Source organism: Carettochelys insculpta, chromosome 29 (genome assembly GCF_033958435.1).
Source record: "Carettochelys insculpta isolate YL-2023 chromosome 29, ASM3395843v1, whole genome shotgun sequence".
Classification (NCBI taxonomy): Eukaryota; Metazoa; Chordata; order Testudines; family Carettochelyidae; genus Carettochelys; species Carettochelys insculpta.
The window spans coordinates 15434548-15457730 of record NC_134165.1 but is presented as its reverse complement, the minus strand read 5'-3'; the positions used below and the strand labels follow the sequence as shown (position 1 = coordinate 15457730).

The 23183-nt window shown below is 64.8% G+C and overlaps 3 protein-coding genes across 3 annotated transcripts in view; all 3 read right to left on the bottom strand.

Annotated features, from left to right (window-relative positions):
* Positions 1-84: 84 nt before the first annotated feature.
* DDN (dendrin) lies at positions 85-2975 on the bottom strand. The gene is made up of 2 exons (XM_074980096.1): positions 2899-2975; positions 85-2562 (listed from the first exon to the last, which is right to left on the bottom strand). Exons 1-2 carry the CDS (start codon positions 2970-2972, stop codon positions 681-683), a joined length of 1956 nt encoding a protein of 651 aa, XP_074836197.1. The 5' UTR covers positions 2973-2975; the 3' UTR covers positions 85-680.
* A 6296-nt stretch (positions 2976-9271) lies between these two features.
* On the bottom strand, positions 9272-17846 carry PRKAG1 (protein kinase AMP-activated non-catalytic subunit gamma 1). The gene is made up of 12 exons (XM_074979501.1): positions 17757-17846; positions 16147-16195; positions 15785-15891; positions 13290-13371; positions 13160-13218; positions 12917-12962; positions 12665-12719; positions 12040-12166; positions 11811-11976; positions 11318-11355; positions 10905-11051; positions 9272-10014 (listed from the first exon to the last, which is right to left on the bottom strand). Exons 1-12 carry the CDS (start codon positions 17763-17765, stop codon positions 9910-9912), a joined length of 990 nt encoding a protein of 329 aa, XP_074835602.1. The 5' UTR covers positions 17766-17846; the 3' UTR covers positions 9272-9909.
* A 521-nt stretch (positions 17847-18367) lies between these two features.
* The window catches only part of KMT2D (lysine methyltransferase 2D), a 41952-nt gene continuing 37136 nt past the window's right edge, over positions 18368-23183 (bottom strand). The window contains exons 51-55 of the mRNA XM_074979556.1: positions 22895-23025; positions 22416-22701; positions 22235-22308; positions 21595-21703; positions 18368-21285 (exon numbers count right to left, since the gene is read on the bottom strand). Coding sequence (XP_074835657.1) covers positions 21193-21285; positions 21595-21703; positions 22235-22308; positions 22416-22701; positions 22895-23025 — 693 coding nt within the window. The 3' untranslated portion in view covers positions 18368-21192. The remainder of the gene's footprint in view (positions 21286-21594; positions 21704-22234; positions 22309-22415; positions 22702-22894; positions 23026-23183) is intronic.

Here is a 23183-nt window from a genome sequence, read left to right as displayed (position 1 = left end):
GCAGCCAGCTCTGGGGCGGAGCCCGCAGGCCGCTGATGACTCGCAGACACAGGCCGGGGCAGAGGCGCCCAGGGCGTTTATTTGGCTGCAGAACACGTGACAGCAGGTCGCGCTCACAGCCAGCCCAGGCTGCCCACCCAGGGGTGCTGAGGCCTGGGGAGCCGGGCAGCCGTCCTGGGTGCAAAGCCGCAGGGGCAGCGAATGATGAAAACCCGGGGGGCGCTGCCAGGGTCTGGGGTCCAAGTGGCACAAGTGGGTGCCCCACCCCGACTACACCGGGGGCAACAGGGAGCCCAGCCGGCAAGTCCCAGCAGGGCCTAGGACGGTGCCCTCCCTCCAGCCAGAGCTCTGTGCTCCCACTGCCGCCTGGCTGGGCTGGGGCTCACAGGGTCACTTTGGGGTGAGCCTTTCTAGGGGATCAGCTTTGTCCCCCTAAAATAACGGGTATTGGGCTTGTCCAGCACAGCCACAGCCCTAAGAAGCCCTGCCCCCATGGGTTGCTCGCCCAGGCCCCACCCTCTCCTGGGGCCCCACCTGAGCCCACGCTGCAGGGACCCATGAGTGAGGGGAGACACAGGGCACAGGAGAGGGGCAGGGACCCTCTTACCCTCACCCCTTCTGGGCTCTGAGGCTCTGCCCAGCTCCAACCCCCTGGGCCTCTTGTCCTGGCACCCCACCCTCTAGGCTGGGTCCCGCCACCACCCTGGGGGGCCCCCCTCGCCGGCAGGGATGATGGTGGCCTCAGAGTCGCTGCTGTCCCCGCTGCTGCTGCTGTAGGCCTGGGCCGCCCGCGGGGCCATGGGGCTGGGCAGGGCCAGGCCCTCGGGCTCCTCGTCCGTGTCAGAGTCGGGCGCCGTGTGGCGGCGGATGCGGGACACAGCCTCCCGCAGGTCACGGGCGCACGAGGCCGGGCGCTGGGCGCAGGGCTGGGCCGGGAGGGGCAGGGCCCGTGTCTCATTGTCTCTGGCAGCCTCCCTACCGCAATATGGGCCTGGCTCCGTGGGGGGCTTGGCACCAACGCCCAGGGCCCTCATAGGGGTCTCCCTGCCCCCCAAGGACCCAGGTGGCTCTGTGTGAGGCTTGGCGCCAGGCTCCAGGGGCTCCATGGGGGTCTCCCTGCCCCCCAGAGGCCCAGGCAGCTCCGCGGGGGAAGGGGCCTGGCTGGGCAGCCCATGCGCTGTGGAGTCCCTGGTCAGTGGCTCCAGGCTGCCAGGGGGGACCTCTCCTGCCCGCTGGCCCCAGCACTTAGGGGGCTCTTGCCGGACACCGGCCCCCTGAGGCTCCCCCAGGCCCAGCTCAGCAGCCTGGAGCCCTACAATGCTGGCTGCCCCCTCCCCCAGGGAGCTGTGGCCAGGGGAAGTGGGTGGGGGCTCCGCTGCCAGCTCAGAGTTCCCTGTGTGGGGCTGGTGGGTCAGGGGCAGCCTGTGGCCTGGAGAGGCTGGGTCCCGAGGCAGGGGGGACCCCAGGAGCCTCACCTGTTCCCGCTGGGGGGGTGGGATGTACTCGGCCCGAATCACCACGCAGGTGGCGTCAATCACAAACACGCCCCCCGCCTGGCTTCGGCCTTTGGCTGGGGGGCGCTGGCTGGGCGCCTTTGGCATGGGGCGGGGAGAGGGTGGTGCCCCACGCCCTTCCCGGCCCCTCGGCCCCCCGCCCTCCACAGGCCTGCTCCTGGCGCCACCTGCAGGGCTGGGTGCATAGCCAAAGCCCCAGCCCATGGGGAGGCGCTGCCAGCCTGGGGCAGAGATAGGCCCTGCAGCGTCCCAGCCGGGGGCCTTGGCAGTGCCCCCCGTGGCCCGGGGCAGAGTGTGGCTGCCGCCCGCCAGGCTGGGCAAAGGGCAGAAGAGTGACTCGGCCGAGTGGCCCCGGGCCGGGCACCGTGCGGCCCCCCCCAGTCTGGGGCAGGTGGGCCCCCCTCCAGTGCAGCGCCCCAGGGAGCCCGACCCGGCGTGATAGGTCCAACCACCCAGGAGCTCCCGAGGGGGCCTGGGCAGCCACTGGCAGGGGATGCCTGAGCTGTGGGTGGGATCTAGGCTGCCCGTGGGGGGGCTTTTCCTGGGGGGCGCTGCCCGGCCTCGCTTCGCAGCTGGCGGCTTGGGGGTGGCGCGGGGCCGCTTGGCAGGGAGGGTGCGGTGAGGCCCGTCGTAGGCCGGGGGAGAGATGTAGGGAGGGGGCTGCCGCTCACTGGGCTTGTGCCCAGCTGGCCCTGCCCGGAGCCGCCTCAGCATGTGGGTCTCGTAGCTGGGGGGCCCAGCTGGGAGGGGGCCCTCCGCCAGCTGCCTCCCGCCTGCACAGCCAGTCCAGGCCCCCTGCCCCAGCCTCTCTGGGGGTGCTGCCCAGCCCAGGTGCCGCCTGCTCTCCGAGCTGCCTCTGGGCTTCCTCTTGTGGGGGACAGCCTGGTCTCCTCCTGCCCCTTTCCCCAGGTGCTGCAGGTCCCGGGGGTCGCAGCCAGAGGGCAGCGGGCGCAGGGGCAGGGCCTTGCTCCACGGGGGGTCCTGGCGCGTGCAGGGCCCTGGGGACCGGGCTGGCCACAGCTCCGTGGCAAAGTGCTTCTCCAGGCACCTGCAAGGCAGAAACAGCCCCGCTCAGGGCCCAGCCTGCCAGGAGGGGCCCACACGCCCTGGCTGGGGCTGTGGGAGCTCTGGAGTTCGCGGGCAGTGGGGTGACTGACGGGGGGGGCAGAAAGTCTTGGCCCGGGGGGGGCGATGCCAGGGAAGGGGAGATGCTGACCCACAGGCGCCACCTAGCCCCACCCTGGACTCCTCCAAGCCCTGCCGGTGCCCCCCCACTTGCAACCCGCAGCCCCATGCTTGCTCAAGGGAGCCCAGGGAGAGTTGGCTCACAGTGCCCTCTGCCCCCGCCTGGATGAGTGATCCAACGAAACAGGCCCGGACTCACGCGTACTCCCCCGAGATGCTCCGGTAGATCCAGGGGGGGCCGGTGCCCCGCCCGGGCCGGTGCCCCGGGTCCATGGCGCTTCCCTGGCTGCAACAAGAAACTGTATTAATCTCAAGCACCAGCAGGTCCGTCCGCTTGCAGATCTGCAGGCGCCTGGGGCCTGGGGCCCCCAGCTGCCCATGACTCCCCAGCACTGGGCAGCCCAGCATGGCGCCAGGGGACTGGCGCGTCCAGCAGCAGGAGCCGGGTGTGCTGCAAGCGGGGGGGGTGGGGGCTGCCTGTGCCCACAGGCTGCCGGTGAGCCTGGGAGCTCCGCGCCAGGGCTGTGTCGGCAAGAGGAGCAGTTCTGTGCGCGGGCGGGGGAGTGCCAGCAGCCGGAACAGAGCGTGCACACGGGGAGACAGGCAGGCAGCGTGTGCTCACACGCATCCGGCACAGAGCTGTGCACCCCCCCCAGCTGGGCATCACGGGCACGCCCAAGCCAGCCCCCCCACCCCTGGCCCAGCACCTGCCACTTCACCCCCTGAATGCTGCCTGCTCGCCCACAGCTCTCCAGGCCCCCTCGGGGGTGGCTGGGGACGCCCCCTCTCCCACGTGATGCCCCAGACCCCGGGCTGCCCCCACATACCTGCCAGTGGCACTGCCGACAAGCCCAGCTGGGCAGAGTTCAGTGCAGCCAGAGGCCCCAGGGGTCACTGCAAGTTAATGGGGCCTCTGCCAGGTAATGGGAGCTCAGCAGATGCCCCTGTGACAAGGGCTGGGGTGGAGGCAACCCTGAGGGAGGGACGTCTGCCTAGTGGTTAGAGCTGGGACTCCTGGGTTCTAGCCCAGCTCTGGGGTTGGGGGGGCCAGCACAGCCTGTGCATGTGGCTGATGGGGCGCAGCTGCATGAACCCACCGAGGGGGGCAGGGCTCAGACCCCCCCATCGCCCCCTGAGATGCAACAAGCTCGCAAATTACAAGCTATGGCACAACGTGCAGCAGCCCACGCGGGCTCGGAGCGAAACCTAGCAACGAGGCGCCGGCATGGCAACCAGCCCAGCTCCGGGCACTAGCGAGGGCGGCACGGCGCTGCCGAGTGGGGCTGGGGGCGCAGCCTCGGGCATGAAGCAGCTGTGGGGCAAGAGGGGCTCCCATGGGCCCCTGCTCTGCATGGCTGCCGGAGAACCCAGGCGATCGGGACAGCTCAGGGCTGCCAGCCAGGCCCCAGCAGGACCCGGTCCCCAGGGCACAGCGGTGCCTGGTTGGGCCCAGGTCAGACGTCCTGTCCCCTGCCCCAGCAGCAGCCCAGGGGTCTGGCTGCATTTCAGTCCCACCCTGGGCTGCAGCAGAGCCCCTCACTGCCACCCTACCTGCAGCACAGGCCTCGGCACCGACCCCGGCTGGACGGCCTGAAGCTGGGCCAGCACCACTCACGCACAGGCGGCTCCAGGGCCATTCGCACTCAGCCCCTCGCGCCCCGGAGCCGCCCACCCAGCTGGGAATGTGCCTCGCTCAGCACTGCCAGGGCGGCGCAGGGGCGGGCGGCCAAGGGCGGGGGAGCCGGGCACGTGGCTGCCAGAGGCGTTGGGGGGGTGGGCTGCAGGGCCCCCCCGAGACCCCTGGTCCAAGCCAGCCTGTCAGCGACCTCTCACCCTCACCCGCCCCAGCCAGCAGTGTCACAAGGCCCCCCGCCACGGTCTGCTCTGCCCTGTCTCCTGCACCCATCACCCCCCCACCCCCTCCAGTCCCCAGCCCCAGCACCCATCAGTCACCCCCCGACACGCCAGCTCTGCTCCCCAGCTACCCCCAGCCCCCATCACCCCCTGTGCCCATCACCTTCAGCCCCCAATCCCTGCATCCAGCATCCCCACTACACCCATCAATCACCCCCAACACGCCAGCTCTGCTCCCCAGCTATCACCCTGCGCCCATCACCTCCAGCTCCCAATCCCTGCATCCAGCATCCCCACTACACCCTGCACCCATCAGTCACCCCCCGACACTCCAGCTCTGCTCCCCAGCTATCACCTGCCCCCAGCCCCCATCACCCCCACCCCCTGTGCCCATCACCTTCAGCCCCCAATCCCTGCATCCAGCATCCCCACTACACCCATCAATCACCCCGACACGCCAGCTCTGCTCCCCAGCTATCACCCTGCGCCCATCACCTTCAGCCCCCAATCCCTGCATCCAGCACCCCCACTAAACCCATCAATCACCCCTGACACGCCAGCTCTGCTCCCCAGCTACCACCCCCACCCCCTGTGCCCATCACCTTCAGCCCCCAATCCCTGCACCCAGCACCCCCACCAATCACCCCCGACACACTAGCTCTGCTCCCCAGCTATCACCCCCACCCCCTGGGCCCATCACCTTCAGCCCCCAACCCCTGCACCCAGCATCCTCACTACACCCATCAATCACCCCCGACACACTAGCTCTGCTCCCCAGCTATCACCCCCACCCCGTGCCCATCACCTTCAGCCCCCAATCCCTGCACCCAGCACCCCCACCAATCACCCCCGACACACTAGCTCTGCTCCCCAGCTACCACCCCCACCCCCTGTGCCCATCACCTTCAGCCCCCAATCCCTGCACCCAGCACCCCCACCAATCACCCCCAACACACTAGCTCTGCTCCCCAGCTATCACCCCCACCCCCTGTGCCCATCACCTTCAGCCCCCAATCCCTGCACCCAGCACCCCCACCAATCACCCCCGACACACTAGCTCTGCTCCCCAGCTATCACCCCCACCCCCTGTGCCCATCACCTTCAGCCCCCAATCCCTGCACCCAGCACCCCCACCAATCACCCCCGACACGCCAGCTCTGCTCCCCAGCTATCACCCCCACCCCCTGGGCCCATCACCTTCAGCCCCCAATCCCTGCATCCAGCACCCCCACCAATCACCCCCGACACGCCAGCTCTGCTCCCCAGCTATCACCCCCACCCCCTGGGCCCATCACCTTCAGCCCCCAACCCCTGCACCCAGCACCCCCACCAATCACCCCCGACACGCCAGCTCTGCTCCCCAGCTATCACCCCCACCCCCTGTGCCCATCACCTTCAGCCCCCAATCCCTGCACCCAGCACCCCCACCAATCACCCCCAACACACTAGCTCTGCTCCCCAGCTATCACCCCCACCCCCTGTGCCCATCACCTTCAGCCCCCAATCCCTGCACCCAGCACCCCCACCAATCACCCCCGACACACTAGCTCTGCTCCCCAGCTATCACCCCCACCCCCTGTGCCCATCACCTTCAGCCCCCAACCCCTGCACCCAGCACCCCCACCAATCACCCCCGACACGCCAGCTCTGCTCCCCAGCTATCACCCCCACCCCCTGTGCCCATCACCTTCAGCCCCCAATCCCTGCACCCAGCACCCCCACTACACCCACCAATCACCCCCGACACGCCAGCTCTGCTCCCCAGCTATCACCCCCACCCCCTGGGCCCATCACCTTCAGCCCCCAATCCCTGCACCCAGCACCCCCACCAATCACCCCCAACACACTAGCTCTGCTCCCCAGCTATCACCCCCACCCCCTGCGCCCATCACCTTCAGCCCCCAATCCCTGCACCCAGCACCCCCACCAATCACCCCCGACACGCCAGCTCTGCTCCCCAGCTATCACCCCCACCCCCTGCGCCCATCACCTTCAGCCCCCAATCCCTGCACCCAGCACCCCCACCAATCACCCCCGACACACTAGCTCTGCTCCCCAGCTATCACCCCCACCCCCTGCGCCCATCACCTTCAGCCCCCAATCCCTGCACCCAGCACCCCCACCAATCACCCCCGACACGCCAGCTCTGCTCCCCAGCTATCACCCCCACCCCCTGGGCCCATCACCTTCAGCCCCCAACCCCTGCACCCAGCATCCTCACTACACCCATCAATCACCCCCGACACACTAGCTCTGCTCCCCAGCTACCACCCCCACCCCCTGTGCCCATCACCTTCAGCCCCCAATCCCTGCACCCAGCACCCCCACTACACCCACCAATCACCCCCGACACGCCAGCTCTGCTCCCCAGCTATCACCCCCACCCCCTGGGCCCATCACCTTCAGCCCCCAATCCCTGCACCCAGCACCCCCACCAATCACCCCCGACACGCCAGCTCTGCTCCCCAGCTATCACCCCCACCCCCTGGGCCCATCACCTTCAGCCCCCAACCCCTGCACCCAGCACCCCCACTACACCCACCAATCACCCCCAACACACTAGCTCTGCTCCCCAGCTACCACCCCCACCCCCTGTGCCCATCACCTTCAGCCCCCAACCCCTGCATCCAGCACCCCCACTACACCCTGCCGACCTCTCCTTCCCACAGGCAGCCCTGGTATGCCCCAGCAGCCTGCACCCATCACCCACCCCCTCCCCCCGGCAGCCTGCATCCCACCTGCCCTCCTGAGAGAAGCTGCTGGTGTTGGCTTGTGCTGCTCCCAGCCCTGCCTGTCCCCCGCCCCCAGGTCAAACGCGGCACCAGTCCAAGGTGGGGATGGTGGCAGTTGGGGACCAGGCCCCAGCTGCAGCAGGCCAGTGCCTTCAGTGAGGTTGGGAAGTGGGATGTGAAAAGCAGCCTGAGGGCTCAGGGATGGGGCTCTCCAGCCTCTACCAGTGGGGCCTGGGGCCCAGGCGCAAGCCCTGCCAAGGGGCTGGGCCCCCATGAGGTTTGTGTGAACAGAGGAACCCAGGCGTCCGGCCCACTCGCATGTACGTATCTCCAGCTCCACCCACTAGTCCCTGCTCCCTCCCTGCAGACACCCTCGGCCCCGGCTGTCCTGGTCGCCCCTCCCTGCCGCCTGGCTCCAGACCCAGCGCTGGCGGGAGGGGCACAGCAGCCCCCCAGCCCTTTGAGAAAAGCCAACGGTGGAACAAACAGGGATTATGGCTGGACAGTGGCACAGCCTCGCTGGCTCCCAGGCCCCCCTCGCAGGGGAGGGGACGCTGGGGGTGGGGGCTGAAAGGCCCCAGTCACACACTGGGGCTCTGGGGCCAGGAGGCTCCAGCTAGGCCAGTTCCCAGGGCACCTCGCCAGGGAGAGACATGGGTTCGAATCCCCCTGCAAGTGGGGGAGGGGACACCAGCCCACCCCCCAGGGCCTGGCCCAGGAGCGGGTGCAGCTCCAAGCGCGCGGCAGGGCTGCCCCCTGGTGGCCGGCCTGTGGGTTGGGAGTGAGGGGCACCGGCTGAGCTGGGGAAGCCGAGCTGCAGGGTAGGAATGAGGGGGTGACGGTGCGCCAGAGTCCCCCGCCCCCCATCCACAGGCAGACGCCACTCAGCCGGCCAGCAGAGCAGGTGTTATTGCCCCACGTAGCACAGGGCCAGGGCAGGCAGCTGTGCGCCTCTCGGGGGAAGGGCTCACTGGGCCAACCCCCAGCCTGCTGTCCTCATGCACCCTGCGAGACTGACTCCACTGCCAGCCCTGCGTCCTCAGCCCCCACCTAGCCCAGGTCCAGGCGGCTGGGCCACTTCCCCCGCTGACCCAGGCGCAGTCGCCGCAGGCCAGCCCAGGGCATAGGGATCTCACACAGCAAGCAGCCCCCGCAGAGCAGAGCGAGTCCAGGGCCACAGATGGGCAGCACCCCCCCAACGGCACGGGCCCTGGCAGAGCTGGTCAGGAGTGAGGGGCACCCGCCAAGCTGGCCAGGCTGCACGGGGCTACAGGGCCACATTCTCTTCGGCTCCATCCGGGGTCTGATCCCATTCCCAGCCCCCTGGCACTGGGCAAGGGGGCCACGCTCTGGTGTGGGGGTGTCGCTCCTGCGTGGGAGGGGCAGGTCCAGGAACCAGCCCAGCCTTGGCCATCGCCACCCAGATCTGGGGACTCCATGAGACAGAACCGGTTCCTGAGCTGAGCTGCCTTGAGCCCCACAAAGCATCCCCATGGGAGCCGCCAGCGGCACCGCACTGCAGCCACGGCCCATGGTCGGTCCTGCCTCCGGGGGCTGCAGAGAACCACGGCTCCGCAGCAGCCCCAAGAGCAGACAGCGGCACCCCCACCCCCTCCCAGTCTGAACCATACCTGCCAGGCCAGGCATGGGAACCCGGGCTCCTTCCTGCTCCCCTCTGGCCTACCCGGCTGACACCGGCCCTGCAGCGGTGCGGCGGCGGGAGCAGTGAGTCAGGGGGTTGGGACGTGTTGCCAGCACCCCCGGCCACAGCCCCACGCTCCAGGGGTCCTGCTGCAGGGCCGTACTCAGCCTGTGTCTGCACTGGCAGCAACCCAGCTCCCCCCTGCAGAGGTTACGAGCACCATTGCGCCTGCCTGGCAAACAGGGACCAGCAGCACCCCCAGGCCAGACACCCCAGGAGCCCTGCTAGAGGTGCCCCACATTTCCCTGCCCCCAGCCACCGACACGAGGCCCCAGGCTCAGCAATCACATGCACCCGCGAGCTGGTTTTTATTATACACTCACAATAAAGGTGCAGGGGGCACAGACTCGGCTGGGGCTGCGGCAGGGGCCCAAGGCCCTGGGAAGCTCCTCACCCCCCCGCAGTGCTCCCGGCCACCAGGCATGAGAGGAAGAGTGCGAGGAAGGCCCCTGGCCCAGATACACTACCACCACTCGCTAGAAACAGCCCCAGCCTTTCTGAGGGATGCCCGGGAGGTGCCGCAGGGCAGGAGCCGGCTGAGATCCGCCCCCCTGGGGCAGGATTGTAATAGGGAATGGTTCTGCACGTCCAGCCCTGAGGGCAGCTGATCACAGTGGTTCCCTGGTCATTTGCGGGTGGGCCTGGCAAGGAGCCGCCCGGCCCAATGCACAGATGCTCTGGCCCCCCTGCCCTGGGGAGGGAGCAGCCCAGCCTGCCTGGGACGGGGGGCAGTTTATTGCTGGCTGTTGGTTGGCATGAAGCCCCCACATCCTACCGGCTTGTGGGGGTGTTGTTGATGGAGCCCTGGCAGGGCCAGCAGGCAATGTGTGGCTGGGGGGCCTGGAAGCCTTGGTCCCTGTGGCTCAGACACCCACTTCAGCAAGAGCCTCGCAGCAGACGCTGGGTGAGTGGGGAGGACCCCCTAGGGCTGGGGCCCCCCTGGGAGCACCAGCGCCTGCAGGATGTCTGAGAGCGACACGATGCCCTTCACCACTTCCCTCTCATCCACCACCACCAGCCTGTGGACCTGCGCACACAGAGAGAGAGAGAGAGAGAGAGAGAGAGAGAGAGACAGACGGCCGTCAGGGGGCAGCTGCAGCCCACTGCCCCCCAGAGGCACCAGCGCTGCAGTGCCAGGAGGAGATGCACTGTCCCTCCCCGGGGTGTGCCGGAGAGAAGGGGCGGTGGGCCCAGCCCAGCAGGGTGCGGGGGTGGGTACGGCCTTAGACCCTGCGGTAGTTGTCCTGGGTTAGGACAGCGCTGGCCTGGGTGACCCGGCTGGTGCGGATGGGAATGTGGAGCGTTGGGTAACAGTTGTTCAGGGAGGGGCTGGGCCGGGCGCTTGCCGTACACCCACACACAGGGGCACACGCGGCCGCTGGGAAGGTGGAAGCCCCTGTCAGCAACGGCCATTGGCTCCGGGGGCCGGTTGGTGAGAGACGAGAAGAGCTTCAGGGAACGGGGAGACGAGCAGAGCGCTCGGCCCCAGTACAAACCCGCGGATCCCTCTCGGAAGGGGGCTCCTTGGCCCGGCCCTGGGGTCTCAGCCTGGCCTGACAGGAGCCCGGCCCCGGCTTGGCCGACTCGGACAGCGAGCGCCAGCCTGGGAAGGAGAAGGCGACTGGCGCGTGTGCGGGAGCTGATGCTGTTTCTAGTCCCAGTGACCCCGGGCACCAGCCCGGCTTGTGGACTCGTCAGTCTACTGCATTTTGTTCTATTTTTCTGCCTCCGTTACCAGCCCCAGGGCTCGCCTGCTCCGAACGGGCAGGTCTGCCCCAGGAGAGCCCGTCAGCCTGAGGTTTGAGGGCACTCCAGGCCGGCCTGGTCTTTCCTACAGCGTTCTCAGTACCGGCCACGTCGCCTCTCCCCTGAGCTAGACCCAACCTGGCCGGGCGCACCGGGACGGGGGCACGTTACCTCGGCCTCCACCAGGCGGTTGATGATGGTCTCCAGGGTCTCGTGGCCGGAGCAGGTGCGCACGCCCTCGAAGTACTGCGAGCGATGCTGCAGCGCCTGCGTCACTGTCACATCCAGGTTGTTGTACGTCTTCTCAGCCGCCAGGTTCTGCGGGCAGCAGGGGGTGAGCTGGGCAGAGCAGACCCTGCCCGCCGCGCTCCCTGCCCCACGGCAAGGGACGTATTTGGCCGCGGCCAGCAGGGACAGGCACCGCCGCAGGGGAGTCGGCACGCAGCAGCCACATGCCAAGTGGGGGTGCCCCATCCCACCGGCCAGCACAGGCACCCCCAGTCCCATGGGGTGCAGATGTGCCCCCTGGAGCCCCACTGGCTGCTGCAGGAGCCCCCCACGCTCTGCACGGGGGCAGTACTCACAATGACGTCGAACTTGGAGTAGATGTCCACCACGCGGCCTGAGGAGAGGAAAAGACGGGCTGATGGAGGAGCTCAGCGCAGGACTCCCGCTCGTCTTCGCCATCCAGGTTCTGTCGGGTGAGCCGTGTGCACCAGCAGGAGACACAAGCCGCCCCGGCGGCGCCCTGCTAACCACCCGGTGCCACCTGAGGCCCTCGGAGGGGCTGCCCGAGCGCCCAGTTCCCAGGGAGCCTGGCAGAGCGCAGCCGCTCCCCTGCCCAGAAGGGCAGCTACGTGGGGCCTGTTCGCGCCCCGCAGGGCCTGGCCAAGGTGCGGGAACTCAGGGCTGGCTGGGACTGGCAGCAGTGCGGGGTCAACTCTTGGGACCTGGATCCCTGGGGGCCATCGGTTCGCTTCCCGCCAGCGCTCAGCCAGGGGGGAGCAGGGGAGGGTCTCAGCTCAGCAGGGGGCGGAGGCTGGGCAGAAGCTGCAGGCAGCCCGTCCTGCCCCTCACCTGACTCGTCCACCACGGGCAGGGCGGAGACACGGTGCCGCACGAAGATGCCGAGGGCCCGGTAGAGCGGCGTGCCGGTGCGCACCAGCGCTATGTTGCTGTACGTGCCGATTTTCAGCTCCTCCAGCGTCTTGGTCATGAACTCCGGCTTGGGGACCTCGGCAATCTGCGGGGGAGGGGAGCTGTGAGAGCGGCCGGGGGAGGGGAGGGCCGGGGGGGCAGGACTTACGAAGAGCTTGAGGAACTTGAGGATGCGCTTGTGCGTGAGGATGTAGAGCGTGTTCCCCGAGGCCGGGTCGATGACGGGCAGCCGGTGGATCCGGTTGCGGATCAGTGAGGAGACGGCGTCGAAGAGGCTGTGAGACAGGAGTCGGGGTAGGCGGCAGGAATGCTGCCGGACTCCTGGGTTCTCCTCCCAGGGGGGGCCGGGGGGGGGGGCACCGGCTTGTCAGTTCTCTTTGCCACTCTGCCAGGAACAGCCGCCCCCCAGCAGCCCCAGAGCCGCCCGCCTCCCGCCCCCCACGGCCCCAGAGCCGCCCGCCTCCCGCCCCCACGGCCCCAGAGCCGCCCGCCTCCCGCCCCCCACGGCCCCAGAGCCGCCCGCCTCCCGCCCCCCACGGCCCCAGAGCCGCCCGCCTCCTGCCCCCCACGGCCCCAGAACTGCCCATCCCCTGCCGCCCGCCCCCCACAGCCCCAGAACCGCCCGCCCCCCACGGCCCCAGAACCACCCACCTCCCGCCCCCCACAGTCCCAGAGCCCCTCACCTCCTGCTGCCTGCCCCCCCGCAGGGGCAATGCAGACAAACACCCCCCTTTCCCCTGGGGCACCAGGGCTGCCAGCAGCAAAGGCCTTACCTGGCGCTGGGGGAGATGCAGACCAGGGGTTTGAAGGAGTCCTGCAGGTACACCTCTGTGGGGAGCAAACCGTGCTGAGCGAGCCCGAATCACAGGCCTCTGCCCTGACACAGCCGGCACAGGGGGCCCTCAGCCATGGCAGGAGCCGCAAGAGCCAGGCCAGGGGCAGCCTCTGGCCCTGCCCGGCCCTGGGGGTCCCAGCCCCCGCCCGTGGCACAGTGCCCCCTGGCAGCACCGCACCGCCCGGCTCACCTCGCCACGTCTCGATCTTGTGCTCCTCCAGCTCGTAGATCTGCACCTGCGGGGGGGGAGCGGGGGGGAGTTACCACGGCTGCAGCCCCAGGGCGAGGGCTTCGCTCTGCTGGTGGCGCAGCCATTGCGGGGGGCCCGGTTTGAACCCCCAGCCACCGGGAAGGGCGTCCGCAGGGACCAGGGCTGGCGCAGGGTGGCAGAGGGCGTGGGCCCACCCCAGCTCTGCGCCAGACCCAGCCTTACCAGGGCTGACTTGTAGTAGCGGTGCAGGATGTTGATGAAGTCGGTGATGGTCAGCATCCCTGCAGGGCAGAGTGCGAGTGAGCGGGGGGCGCCGGCAGCCTGGCCCCCGTCCCTCGCCACCTGCACTTACCCACAAAGCTTTGCTTCTTGCTGTCCCAGAGCGGAGCAGCCCGCACACCGTTGGTGACCAGTGCAAAGAAGGCTTTCTTCACCTGCAGCCCAACACAGGCCCCAGGTCAGACTTGGGGGACAGGGCCCACCACAGCTCCTGGCTGGGGGAGCAGGCGGGGGGCGGAGCCTGTCTGCAGGTCGGGGCAGGATGACCCATCAGAGACTGCGAGAATGGGGCTCCCTGTGCAGCTGCGGTGCTGGAGAACAGCAGAACGGCCAGGCGGGCTCAGCCCAAAGGCCCGTCCAGCCCAGCCGCCCGGCTGCCGACAGCGGACAGTGCCAGGAGCCGGCAGGAAGGGAACAGCACACGTCGATCCCTCTCCTGACACCCATTCCCAGCCCGACAAGCAGAGGCCAGGGACTCCATTCCTGCCCAGCCTGGCTAACAGCCACCGACGGACCCACCCACCCTGAATCCATCTGGTTCTCGTCCGAACCCCAACACAGTCCTGCTCTGCCAACCCCCTCTGGCGAGAGTTCCACAGGCGCCCGACCGCGCCCCGCGCGAAGGGAAACTCCCTTTGCTTTGTTTTAACCCGGCTGCCGTCCGTGTCATTGGTGACCCTCCTTCTTAGGCCCTGGGAGCACGTACGTAACGGTCCCGTTCGCTTCCTCCACACCTGTCACGACTTTACAGGCCTCTGTCGCCCCCCGAGCCGCCTCTTTTCTAAGCCAAACAGTCCCCGTCCTTGCACTCTCGCTGCATACGGCACCCAGCCCAAACCCCTCGCCATTTCTGTTGCCCTTTTCTGAACCTTTACCAACGCCAAGCTCTCTTTTCTGAGCTGCAGTGACCACATCTGTACGCAGGATTCGAGAGGTGGGTGTACCAGGGATTTCTATCGAGGCAGTAAGAGAGCCTCTGCCTTATTCTCTATCCCCTTGTTAACGATTCCTCGTGTTCTGTTTGCTCTTTTAACCGCCCCTGTGGTTATAGCTGATTTGGTCCCCATCATTGTGTACAGAGAGGGGGGATTATTTTTCCCCTGTGCGTCACTTTACATTTATCAACGCTACATTTCATTTCCCAGCTTGTTGCCCAATCGCTCAGTTCTGTGAGATCTTTTTGAAGCTCTTCCCAGTCTGCTTTGTTCTGAACTCTGAGTACCATCGCCACTTCGCTGCTTACCCCTTTCTCCAGATCACTGTAAGGAGACTGAACAGGACTGGCCCCAATACAGACCCTTGGGAGATACCACCAGCTACTCCTGCCCACTCTGAAAACTGACCATTTACTCCTGTCTTTTATACCAATCCATGCGAGGCCTTTCCCTCTTACCCACGACAGTTTACTTTACTTCAGAGCCTTTGGTGACGGAACTTAGCAAAGGCCTCCTGGAAATCTAAATACACTCTACCCACTGGGTCCCCCTTCCTTACATGCTTATTGACCCCCTCAAGAACCCTCGTAGATCGGTGAGGCAAGAGTTCCCCTTCCAGAAACTATGTTGACTTTTTCCCCTACAAATTCTGTTTTCTACATCTGACAATTCTGCTCTTTGCTGTAGTTTCAACTCATTTACCTGGTACAGGCATTAAACTTACTGGTCTGTAATTGCCAGGGTCACCTCTGGAGCCCTTTTAAAAGACTGACATCACACTAGCTATCTTCCAGTCATTATACACAGAAGATGATTTGAAGATAAGTTACAAACTCCAGTTAATAATTCTGCAATTTCACATGTGAGTTCTTTCAGAACTCTTGGGTGAACCTGTAATGGAGTGGGGGGAGTGCATGTGTGAGTCAGGCTGGATGTCTGAGGCAAGCAGCAGCTCCCAGTGGCTGAGGATGACCCTGGGGCTACAACTGGCAGGTGACACCTCTGCCTGAACAAAGAGCAGGGAGGAGCTGAGCTGGGGTTTTGAATCGGGGGCGGCAGTTAGAGGCTAAAAAAAGGGAGAGCTGGAAGGCAGCCAGCCTGAGGAGGGGGAAAGCTACACCCCAGAGGGGCCCCCCTCGGGGTCTTCTCCCCAGGACAGGTTGGAAGGACTGTCTCTGGCTGCTGTGCTGTCGCTTCTGTGAGAAACTGGACATCTGTTGCCTAATAAACCTGCTGTTGTACCTGCTGAGTGAGAGTCTCTCCTGCCAGCGGACGGGGTGCAGTGCAGGGGGACCCCTGAACCCCATCACAGAACCCCATCTGGTTCCAGTGACTTGTTACTATTAAGTTTCTGGATTTGCTCCAAAACCGCCTCTAACGCCAGCTCCACCTGGGACTATACCCCAGATGCACCACCTGAAAAGAACGGCTCAGGTTTGGGAATCTCCTTCACCACCTCAGCTGTGCAGACCGAAGCACTTGGAGTGCTCTGGTAGCAGCCAGTCCTGGGGCTGTGCCCAAGGAAGACCTTCTCCAGCCTCATGGCCCTGGTGAGAGCTAATCCATGCCATGGGGGACTCACACACCCACCACCCAGCCTGCTGCCATCCAGGTGCCAACACCCAGCACCCACCTGCAGGGAAGTGTCAAAGACGACCAGCTTGGAGCTGGTGGGGATCAGGTCATAGCACCGATGGGACTTCATGAAGCATGAGTACACCCCGTTGCCAGGCTCCACCTCTGTGGGGGAAAGGTGCTGTCAGGAGCAGGGGAACGCAGGGGCCAGCAGAAGGGGTGATAAATCCATCTTCTGCACCGAGGGCAGGACAGGACAGGCCTGAACTGCAGTGGTCAGGACTGGAGAACCACCCTGCCTGGCACATCACTGGGGCAGGCTATAGGATCTTGGCCCCAGAAGGTGGCCACAGCACTGGGGACTGGATGGGAGAGTCCTTCCAGCCTGACACCTCCCACCCCCACCACCCCAGCCCTCACCTTCCGGTGCCAGCGGGCACTTCTCGGCAGCGCTCTCAAGGACCGGGCCCTGCAGACAGACAGAAGTCAGAGACTCCCCCACAAATTGCAGCCCTGTGCCCCAGCCCCTCCCTAGAGCACAGCCACATGGGAATGAGATAGGCAGCTCTCCTGCCCCGTCACACGCTTTGGGAGCACCGCCTCTCCCATCTTGCTGCTCCAGACAACCCTCCCCTCAACTCTGCTGTGGGTAACCTCCTGGCCCTGCTCCTGCGGGGAACCTCCAGAGCCAGCCCTGCAGAATGATTCATTGAAGGGTCAGAGTGGTTTTTAAAGGCTCCTCCATGCCCACATGCAGCTGCCCTGTGCCCAGCTGGTTAGGACAGTGACTTGCTCACACAGTGAGGCAGTGCAAAATGCACCCAGGAGTCCTGGCTTCCTGCCCTTAAGCTGACCTGCTGCTGCCCTAGTACCAACCGTTAGCACCCAGCACTGTGGCTGGGCCCATAACTGCCCCATCTCTGCCCCTTGGGCTCAGGCCACTCTGTCAGGGAGCTGGTGGGAGAGAGCCAAGCCACACGTCTCACTTTCCTCTGCAGAGAGAAGCTGGCTCGGCTCTCGAGGAAGTTGCCCAGGAACAGCTTCTCGCACCACTGGGGCAGAGCCTGGCAGCTGATTACCAGCAGGCTGCAGCACTGCCCAGCCATTCGGGCCAGGGAGGGGGATCAAGGGGCAACAGAGGGAGAAGGGAGCCTCAGCTAGCATGTGTCAGGACACCGGCCTGGCACCCTGGCCGTGCTGGCCTCATACGAACCACTGCTGCAGAATGAGCCCAAGAGCTGGTCAGCCCTAGACAGTCCAGGCCAGAGACCATGGGGAGGCTTTAGGAATCTGGATGAGTCTCCAACAGGAACCAGACTGGGGGCCCTTAGCTCATCCCACCAGGGCCACTGCCACGCAGGCAGGATTTACACTAGACTTGGCAGCCCAGCCACGATCTTGTAACCCCTAGAGACAGTCACTAGCTGGGCTCTGGGCTCCGGCTGACTGCAGCACTGCCCCTTGAAAATGGGTGTTGCCCCAGACAGCTCCCAGAGCTGCCCCACGCCCCCAGCCTCCCCTGCAGAGGGGAGCCCAGTGCTCCCCATGTGCTGGTGGGCCTGAGAGGGGGCCAGTCACAGGGTCTCTGGTGGAATCCCCCATTGTAGGGCACCTCACAGTCCCCGCTGCACGAGGAATTACTGGGGGCACTGGCCGGGACGCCAGCTCACGCCGTGCCAGGAAAGGGCCAGATTCAGGAGAGGACAGAATACGTGGGCCCGATCCGGGGTCGGGAGAGACGCGAGAAGGAGGGAAGACCAGGTCCGGGGGAAGCCGAGCGATACGGCAGCGGGGTGGAGGGGCCCGATCCTGGGGGAGAGCGGGACACGTGGGCCCGATCCGGGGGAAGCCGAGCGATACGGCAGCGGGGTGGAGGGGCCCGATCCTGGGGGAGGGGTAGACGCAGGAAGGACCCGATGCGGGGAGGGGGGGGGGGATCGAGGGCCCGATCCGGGAGGAAGGAGGGACGCGGGAGGAAGGGACCGAGGACCCGAGCCGGGGGGCGCCCAAGTCCCAGGCCCGGCTCTTACCCCCTCCATGTCCGCTCCGGCCGCGGCTCGCCTCGCTCCCGCCAAGCAGCCGGGGGGCAGTAGCGGGGCCGAATCACTTCCGCCCGGATCTACTTCGTCCACTTCCGCCAGCAGAGGGCGCGTGACCGGAAACGGCCGCGGAGAGAGGAAGCAGGAAACCTGGGGGCCCTTGACCCCGAGCGGAGCCCGCATCAACTTCCGGGTCAGGGCCCGGCCGCAGCGGGGCGTCCCACGCGCTCGTTTCCCTCCGACACCTGGGCCCGGCCGGGGGCACCGCCCTTACCCCCCCCCCACTCTTACCCCCCCCCCGCCGGGCCCGGCCGGGGGCACCGCCCTTACCCCCCCCCTTACCCCCCCCGCCGGGCCCGGCCGGGGGCACCGCCCTTACCCCCCGTTACCAGCGCAACCCTGTTCCCCACCCACTAACACGCCCCTGGCGCTGGGCCAGGGGGGCTGCCGCAATGAATCCCCCCTTACCAACATGCCCCTGCCTGCCAGTGCCCCTCCTTCAGGGCCCGCTGGAGGTGGGGGCTGTTCTTGTCCCCCCCCCTTACCTGAACAACCCCGCCCCCACCAAGGGCCCGGCCCAGGCACACAGGCTGTAGTTTTATTTTAAACTTTTATTTAAAAAACCAACAGAATAATAAATGGTTATTTCAGGATCATAAAAGGTAAAACTTAATCTGCACTGTAAACAAACAGGAGTATTGGACAAGGCTTCAAATGCAATTTTACAAGCAGAAAACTTTTAAAAAAAATCAAATGTCAGCTCCAGGACTGGATTATAGTTTATATAAAAATTAAAAACTGTATAGGTTTGCCCCCCTCCCCAGCTAAAATCTACAGGACTATTTTATACTCTAACCATCCTCTAAAAAGTCGGCCAACCTGTTATAGTCTGTTCTTTTCTTTCCTCCTTTTTGTAGTACTTTTTAAAATTTTTATTTTATACACTTTACAGCTTCCAAGTTAATGGAAAAAACAAAACAAAAGTTATACTGGCTTTTTCTCTCTCACACATCTTTATTTTAAAATAACATCCAGTGGTTTTATTATTGGTAAAAACGTTTTTTCTCTCTACACAGCTCCCATTTTATTTACAATTTTAAATTTAAATTTTTTGTCTATTTTTCATTTTGCTACTCCCTGCCCTCACCCCAAGTTTTAACATTTCATTTTAAACCTTTTGCAGCTTTGAATAGTTGCGGAAGCAGCTTTTATAAAACACGCCAGCTCTTCTCTCTCGCTCAAAAGCTTCTGCTTTAAAAACGTGAAATGCCCTGACGCCCCCCCCCCCCCCCCGCACACCCAGAGAGTAAGGGAGTTGAATACAAAACAGACCCCCTCCTCAGCTGAGGCAGCCATGGCATGGGAGAGCAGAGAAGAGCAATGGCAAAGTTTTCCTTCTGCTTTAGGGGGTGGGGATGCATCATGTCTTTGTGCGCGGAGATGTCAAACCCTACAGCTTAATGGAAGGGGACAGCTACAGTGAACTCCTCCTGCCCCATCAGGTTTACAGCAGTCTTAGAAAGTCCCTCCCGGCTGAGCACTGGGGTGCCATGGCAGGGAGAGGCTTGAGGGGTGAAATGGGTCCTTGTTTGTAATGCCCAGCAATCCTCTCCCCAGGGAGCCCAGCCCTGGCAGGAGACCCCATCACATACGGGTTCTTTCTACCAATGAAGACAGAAGCTGGGCGTGGGGAAGATGTTGGCTCCCCCTGTTTAGTTATGGAACATGACCCCACCCAGCTCTCCCCTCTCCCAAAGCCCACAACGGAGGAGAGCCCCCATAGATTCTAATATATACAAGCTAAGGTATAAATAGATAAATATCCCCCATACCCTGCCGACACTACAGACACAGAGGCCAGCCTAGAGCAGCAGTTCTGGCAGCAAAAGGAGAGTCAGTGGGGGATCAGAGGGCTGGGGAGCACCCGGAGCAGGGCAAAGCCCACAGCCAAGCTCTAGAGAACAGCCACAACAGCTGTCAGCTCTTGGCCTGAAACACGGCTCCCCCAAACCCAGGGACTCGAATGCCAACACTTGTGTCTTGTCCGGCCTCCCCCAAACAGTGCTCAGTCCGGGCAGGGGTGCCAGCAGCAGTTTGCAGAGGCTGCTTGTGTTGTGCTGGGAAGGTGGGTGCAAGCAAGGCCAGGGCCTCAGCACATTCTAATGAAAACCTCGAACCACCCCCTCTCCCGGGCTCTGCCCCTGAGCTGGCAGCGCAGTACCAGCCTTGTGCATGGTGGGGGAGTATCCAGGAACAGCTGTGCATCCCTCTGGGCCGGGCCCACCAGTGAGGAGCAGGGATCCTGGGAAAGTCCCAGCGAAGGGGGATGGGAGATATTTCAGGGTCTCTCTCATGGAAGAACCAGGTCAGCATTCAAGGCTGCAGTATCCCTCAGGCTGCCCCCAGCGCTACCCACCACCACCCCTTGGGTTCTCCAGGCTCCGCCCACTGCTACTCATTGGTCTTCCCAGGCTCCACCCACTGCCACTAGTCCTCATTCAGAACTAGGGAGGCTGCCTGTGGCCCGTCTCAGAGGGAGGGTCACGTTGAGAACAGCAGAATCTAACACTTAAAATGAGGTAGGTTTGGGTGCAGATGCTCCTTGCGTTGGGGAGAGGGGTGGGTAGGAGAGGGGGCATTTCTGCACACAGCTCTCCCCAGCTCTGCTCCAGCAGCCGACGCCTCCTTCCCACGCTCATGGTGCTTTCATTACAGAACGAGAAGTAAAGCGAAACCCAAGCGAGCTCTGTAACTCCAGAGCGCCTGGCAGAGCAGGGCTGGGAGCTTTGGGATTGTCACACTCAAGGAGGCTCTTTGTTACCTTGGTAAGTTAGCGAGCAAATATTATTAGTTTTGTTTTTTTAAAAAACCAGACTGGATCTGACCTCCCTGTGGTCTGAGAACTCGGCTGCCCCACCCCCGATCCGAAGGGGAGCCCCCCTGAACGCCCCGCATCCATCCAGTTATTTACAGGTGCTTCAGTGAGCAAGGTGGACAAAGCTGGGGTGGTGCTGCCGCCACATGCCCTATCCTCCTCACAAAACAAAACAAAGAAAACCCTGAGTTGCCAGTTCATCAGTTCCACGGGTGGCCTGCAGCCGCCCGCCCAGGGAGAGCAGCCACTGGCCGCAGAGACCCAGGGCCGCCGTGCGCAGGGCTGGAGCGGCTATGGAGAGAACCAAGGTCCCTGCTCTTTCCCCTAGGCCTGCAGCGGACCTTCAGCAGGCGTGAGCTGGGACTGGAGCCACCTGGCTCTGGCTGACCCACCTGCACAACCTCGCTCCCTGGGCTCCAGACGGGCGTTTCCCCTGCGCCCTCCCTGCTTCCCCCTGCTCCAGCATGGCTCGGGGGGGCCTGCAGCAGAGGCATCCTCGCAGCAGGCTCTGCTGCACACCAGGGGCTGCCCGCGACTGGCGGCTCGGCGCACCTAGTTCATCCACTTCCTGCAATTCCAAGCTCCGCAGTGGCAAGCGATCTTATGCTGATCGTCTTCAAAGTCAAACTGGTAGTCGTAGGTCAGCTGGGAGGAAGAGGGGCAGTGTCACACGGCCAGCAGCTGCCAAGCCACTTCACACCTGCCTCGCCCCCTGCCCCCTCCTCACCAAGCCTGCTCCGCTTGGCCTCCCCAGCCGCTGCCTCCACTCTGACCCTTTGGCCCAGCAGCCCAGTTCCTCCTGGCGCTGGAGTGCCCCGATGGCGATGCTCTGGGGCCGAGCAGGAAGGTGCTACCTGGGGCCCCATGACATGCCAGACCAACACTGCTAAGAGGACCCCCACTTGCTACACCAGGAGCCCTAGGCCAGGCTGGGAGCCTGACCCCAGCCCCTACCTCCTCCCCTTTGGGAATCCGCCGGCTGGAGATGATAATGATCTTATCTTCCTTGTCAAAGGTCACGACCTCGGCCACACAGTTTGGGGCACACGAGTGGTTAATGTACCTGGTGGGAGGGCAGAGAAGGCGTCAGAATGGGGATTGGGGGCAGGCCCCCCAACAGTAACGTTCCATTGGGTGGGCACAGCTCGGGGTCTGACAACAAGACTGGATATGCTGAATCAGTGGTAGAGACCCGCGAAGCAGCGTGGCTGGGGAGACAGGGTGCAGGACTCCCGGGTTCCAGCCACTGCTCTGCCACTGCCCAATCGCTGCCTCACTCTGCACCTAGTTTCCAGCAGTGCCCAGCCCACTGGGCAGGCGCAGGGCAGCAGGTTCACCAGGAACAACGGCCTGTGATCATCTGACCAGCCAGGTAGCCCCTGCGCAACTGCCAGGTCAACTCAAGGTCTGGTGACACTCGAACCCACAACCTTTGGGACTGTAGCCGAGGGCCAGAGCCCCTCTGCACAGGAGGGGGATCAGTGTTGCAGAGCACCCCAGCTGGACAAAGCCACAGGAGCAAGCGGCACTCCAGGCGGCATCTCCCTGAAGGCAGCCCTGGCGCCCCACACCTGAGCAACGCTGCTCCCCTCACCTGGCTGGGCCCCCTGTCAGCGTGGCGTCAATGACGTGCTCGTTGTTGATGCGGAACATGTAGATACCGCGATTCTGGGAGACGGAAGAGCAGAGAGCCAGTCAAGCAGACGCAAGGCAAAGGGGACTGTGGGAGCAGCCTGGGCTCTGCAGGCCCCCCGCCCTTCTCCCTGCCCTCCCACCTGCTCCTCGTAGATCTTCTCGCGCCGGTTGGCCACCTCGTTGCGGATGATGGTGCCGATGTACTCAATGACCATGGTGTGCTTCTCCAGGTCCTTGGCCGCGTAGAGCCCCAGCCCCTGGATGCGGGAGCGCGCCAGGTACACGTTGTTCTTCCACTCAGTCTTGAGGCGGCGGTACTGCGAGGACTTGGAGTGCACGAACTGCTTGCTGTAGGGCGTGTTGGTCTCGCCCGTGAAGGTGCTCTGGTAGGCCTTGGACATGCTGGTGCTGTTCAGGGTGTGGGGCCTGAGGCGGGCAGCGAGCGCATGGGCACTCCAGCACTGGTCCCAGCACATCAGGCCCCAGGAGGGTGGCTGGGACAGCTCAGCCTGTTGGGCCCCATTTCCAACCCCCGCCTGGGAAACCCCCAGGGTAACCCAGGCCATGGCCCCTCCCTCAGCGGTGCCCCCAGGGGCGTGGCCTCCCCTCCCCTACTCACCGCTTGTAGTGGGTGAGGATCTTGGGCTCGGCGCGGGCGCAGCCCGTGGGGTTGATCATGAGCGGCAGCTCCATGAGCGGGTGGCGCCCGTAGCGGAATAGGTAGTTCTGGCAACTCTCCACGCCCGGCAGCTGGAAGGCACCAAGCAAAGCCTCATGGGGCGGCTGGCAGCGCCACAGGCCCAGTGCCCAGAGGGGCCCACTGAGAAAGGCCCAGCCCTGCCTGCAGCCCCATCTCCTCGAGGTCCCACCCGAGGGCCTCGGCGCGCAGAGCCGGGGCTCCCCGTACG

What these genes read in the sequence shown, in the direction of transcription:
- DDN (XM_074980096.1), bottom strand. Translation starts at nt 2,972, where the DNA reads ATGGACCCGGGGCACCGGCCCGGGCGGGGCACCGGCCCCCCCTGGATC. An exon ending in AGCATCTCGGGGGAGTACGC is followed by an intron (nt 2,563 to 2,898) that starts GTGAGTCCGGGC and finishes TCTGCCTTGCAG; the next exon opens with GTGCCTGGAGAAGCACTTTG.
- PRKAG1 (XM_074979501.1), bottom strand. An exon ending in TCAAGTTCCTCAAGCTCTTC is followed by an intron (nt 11,977 to 12,039) that starts GTAAGTCCTGCC and finishes CCTCCCCCGCAG; the next exon opens with ATTGCCGAGGTCCCCAAGCC. An exon ending in ACCGCCTGGTGGAGGCCGAG is followed by an intron (nt 10,015 to 10,904) that starts GTAACGTGCCCC and finishes CTGTGTGCGCAG; the next exon opens with GTCCACAGGCTGGTGGTGGT.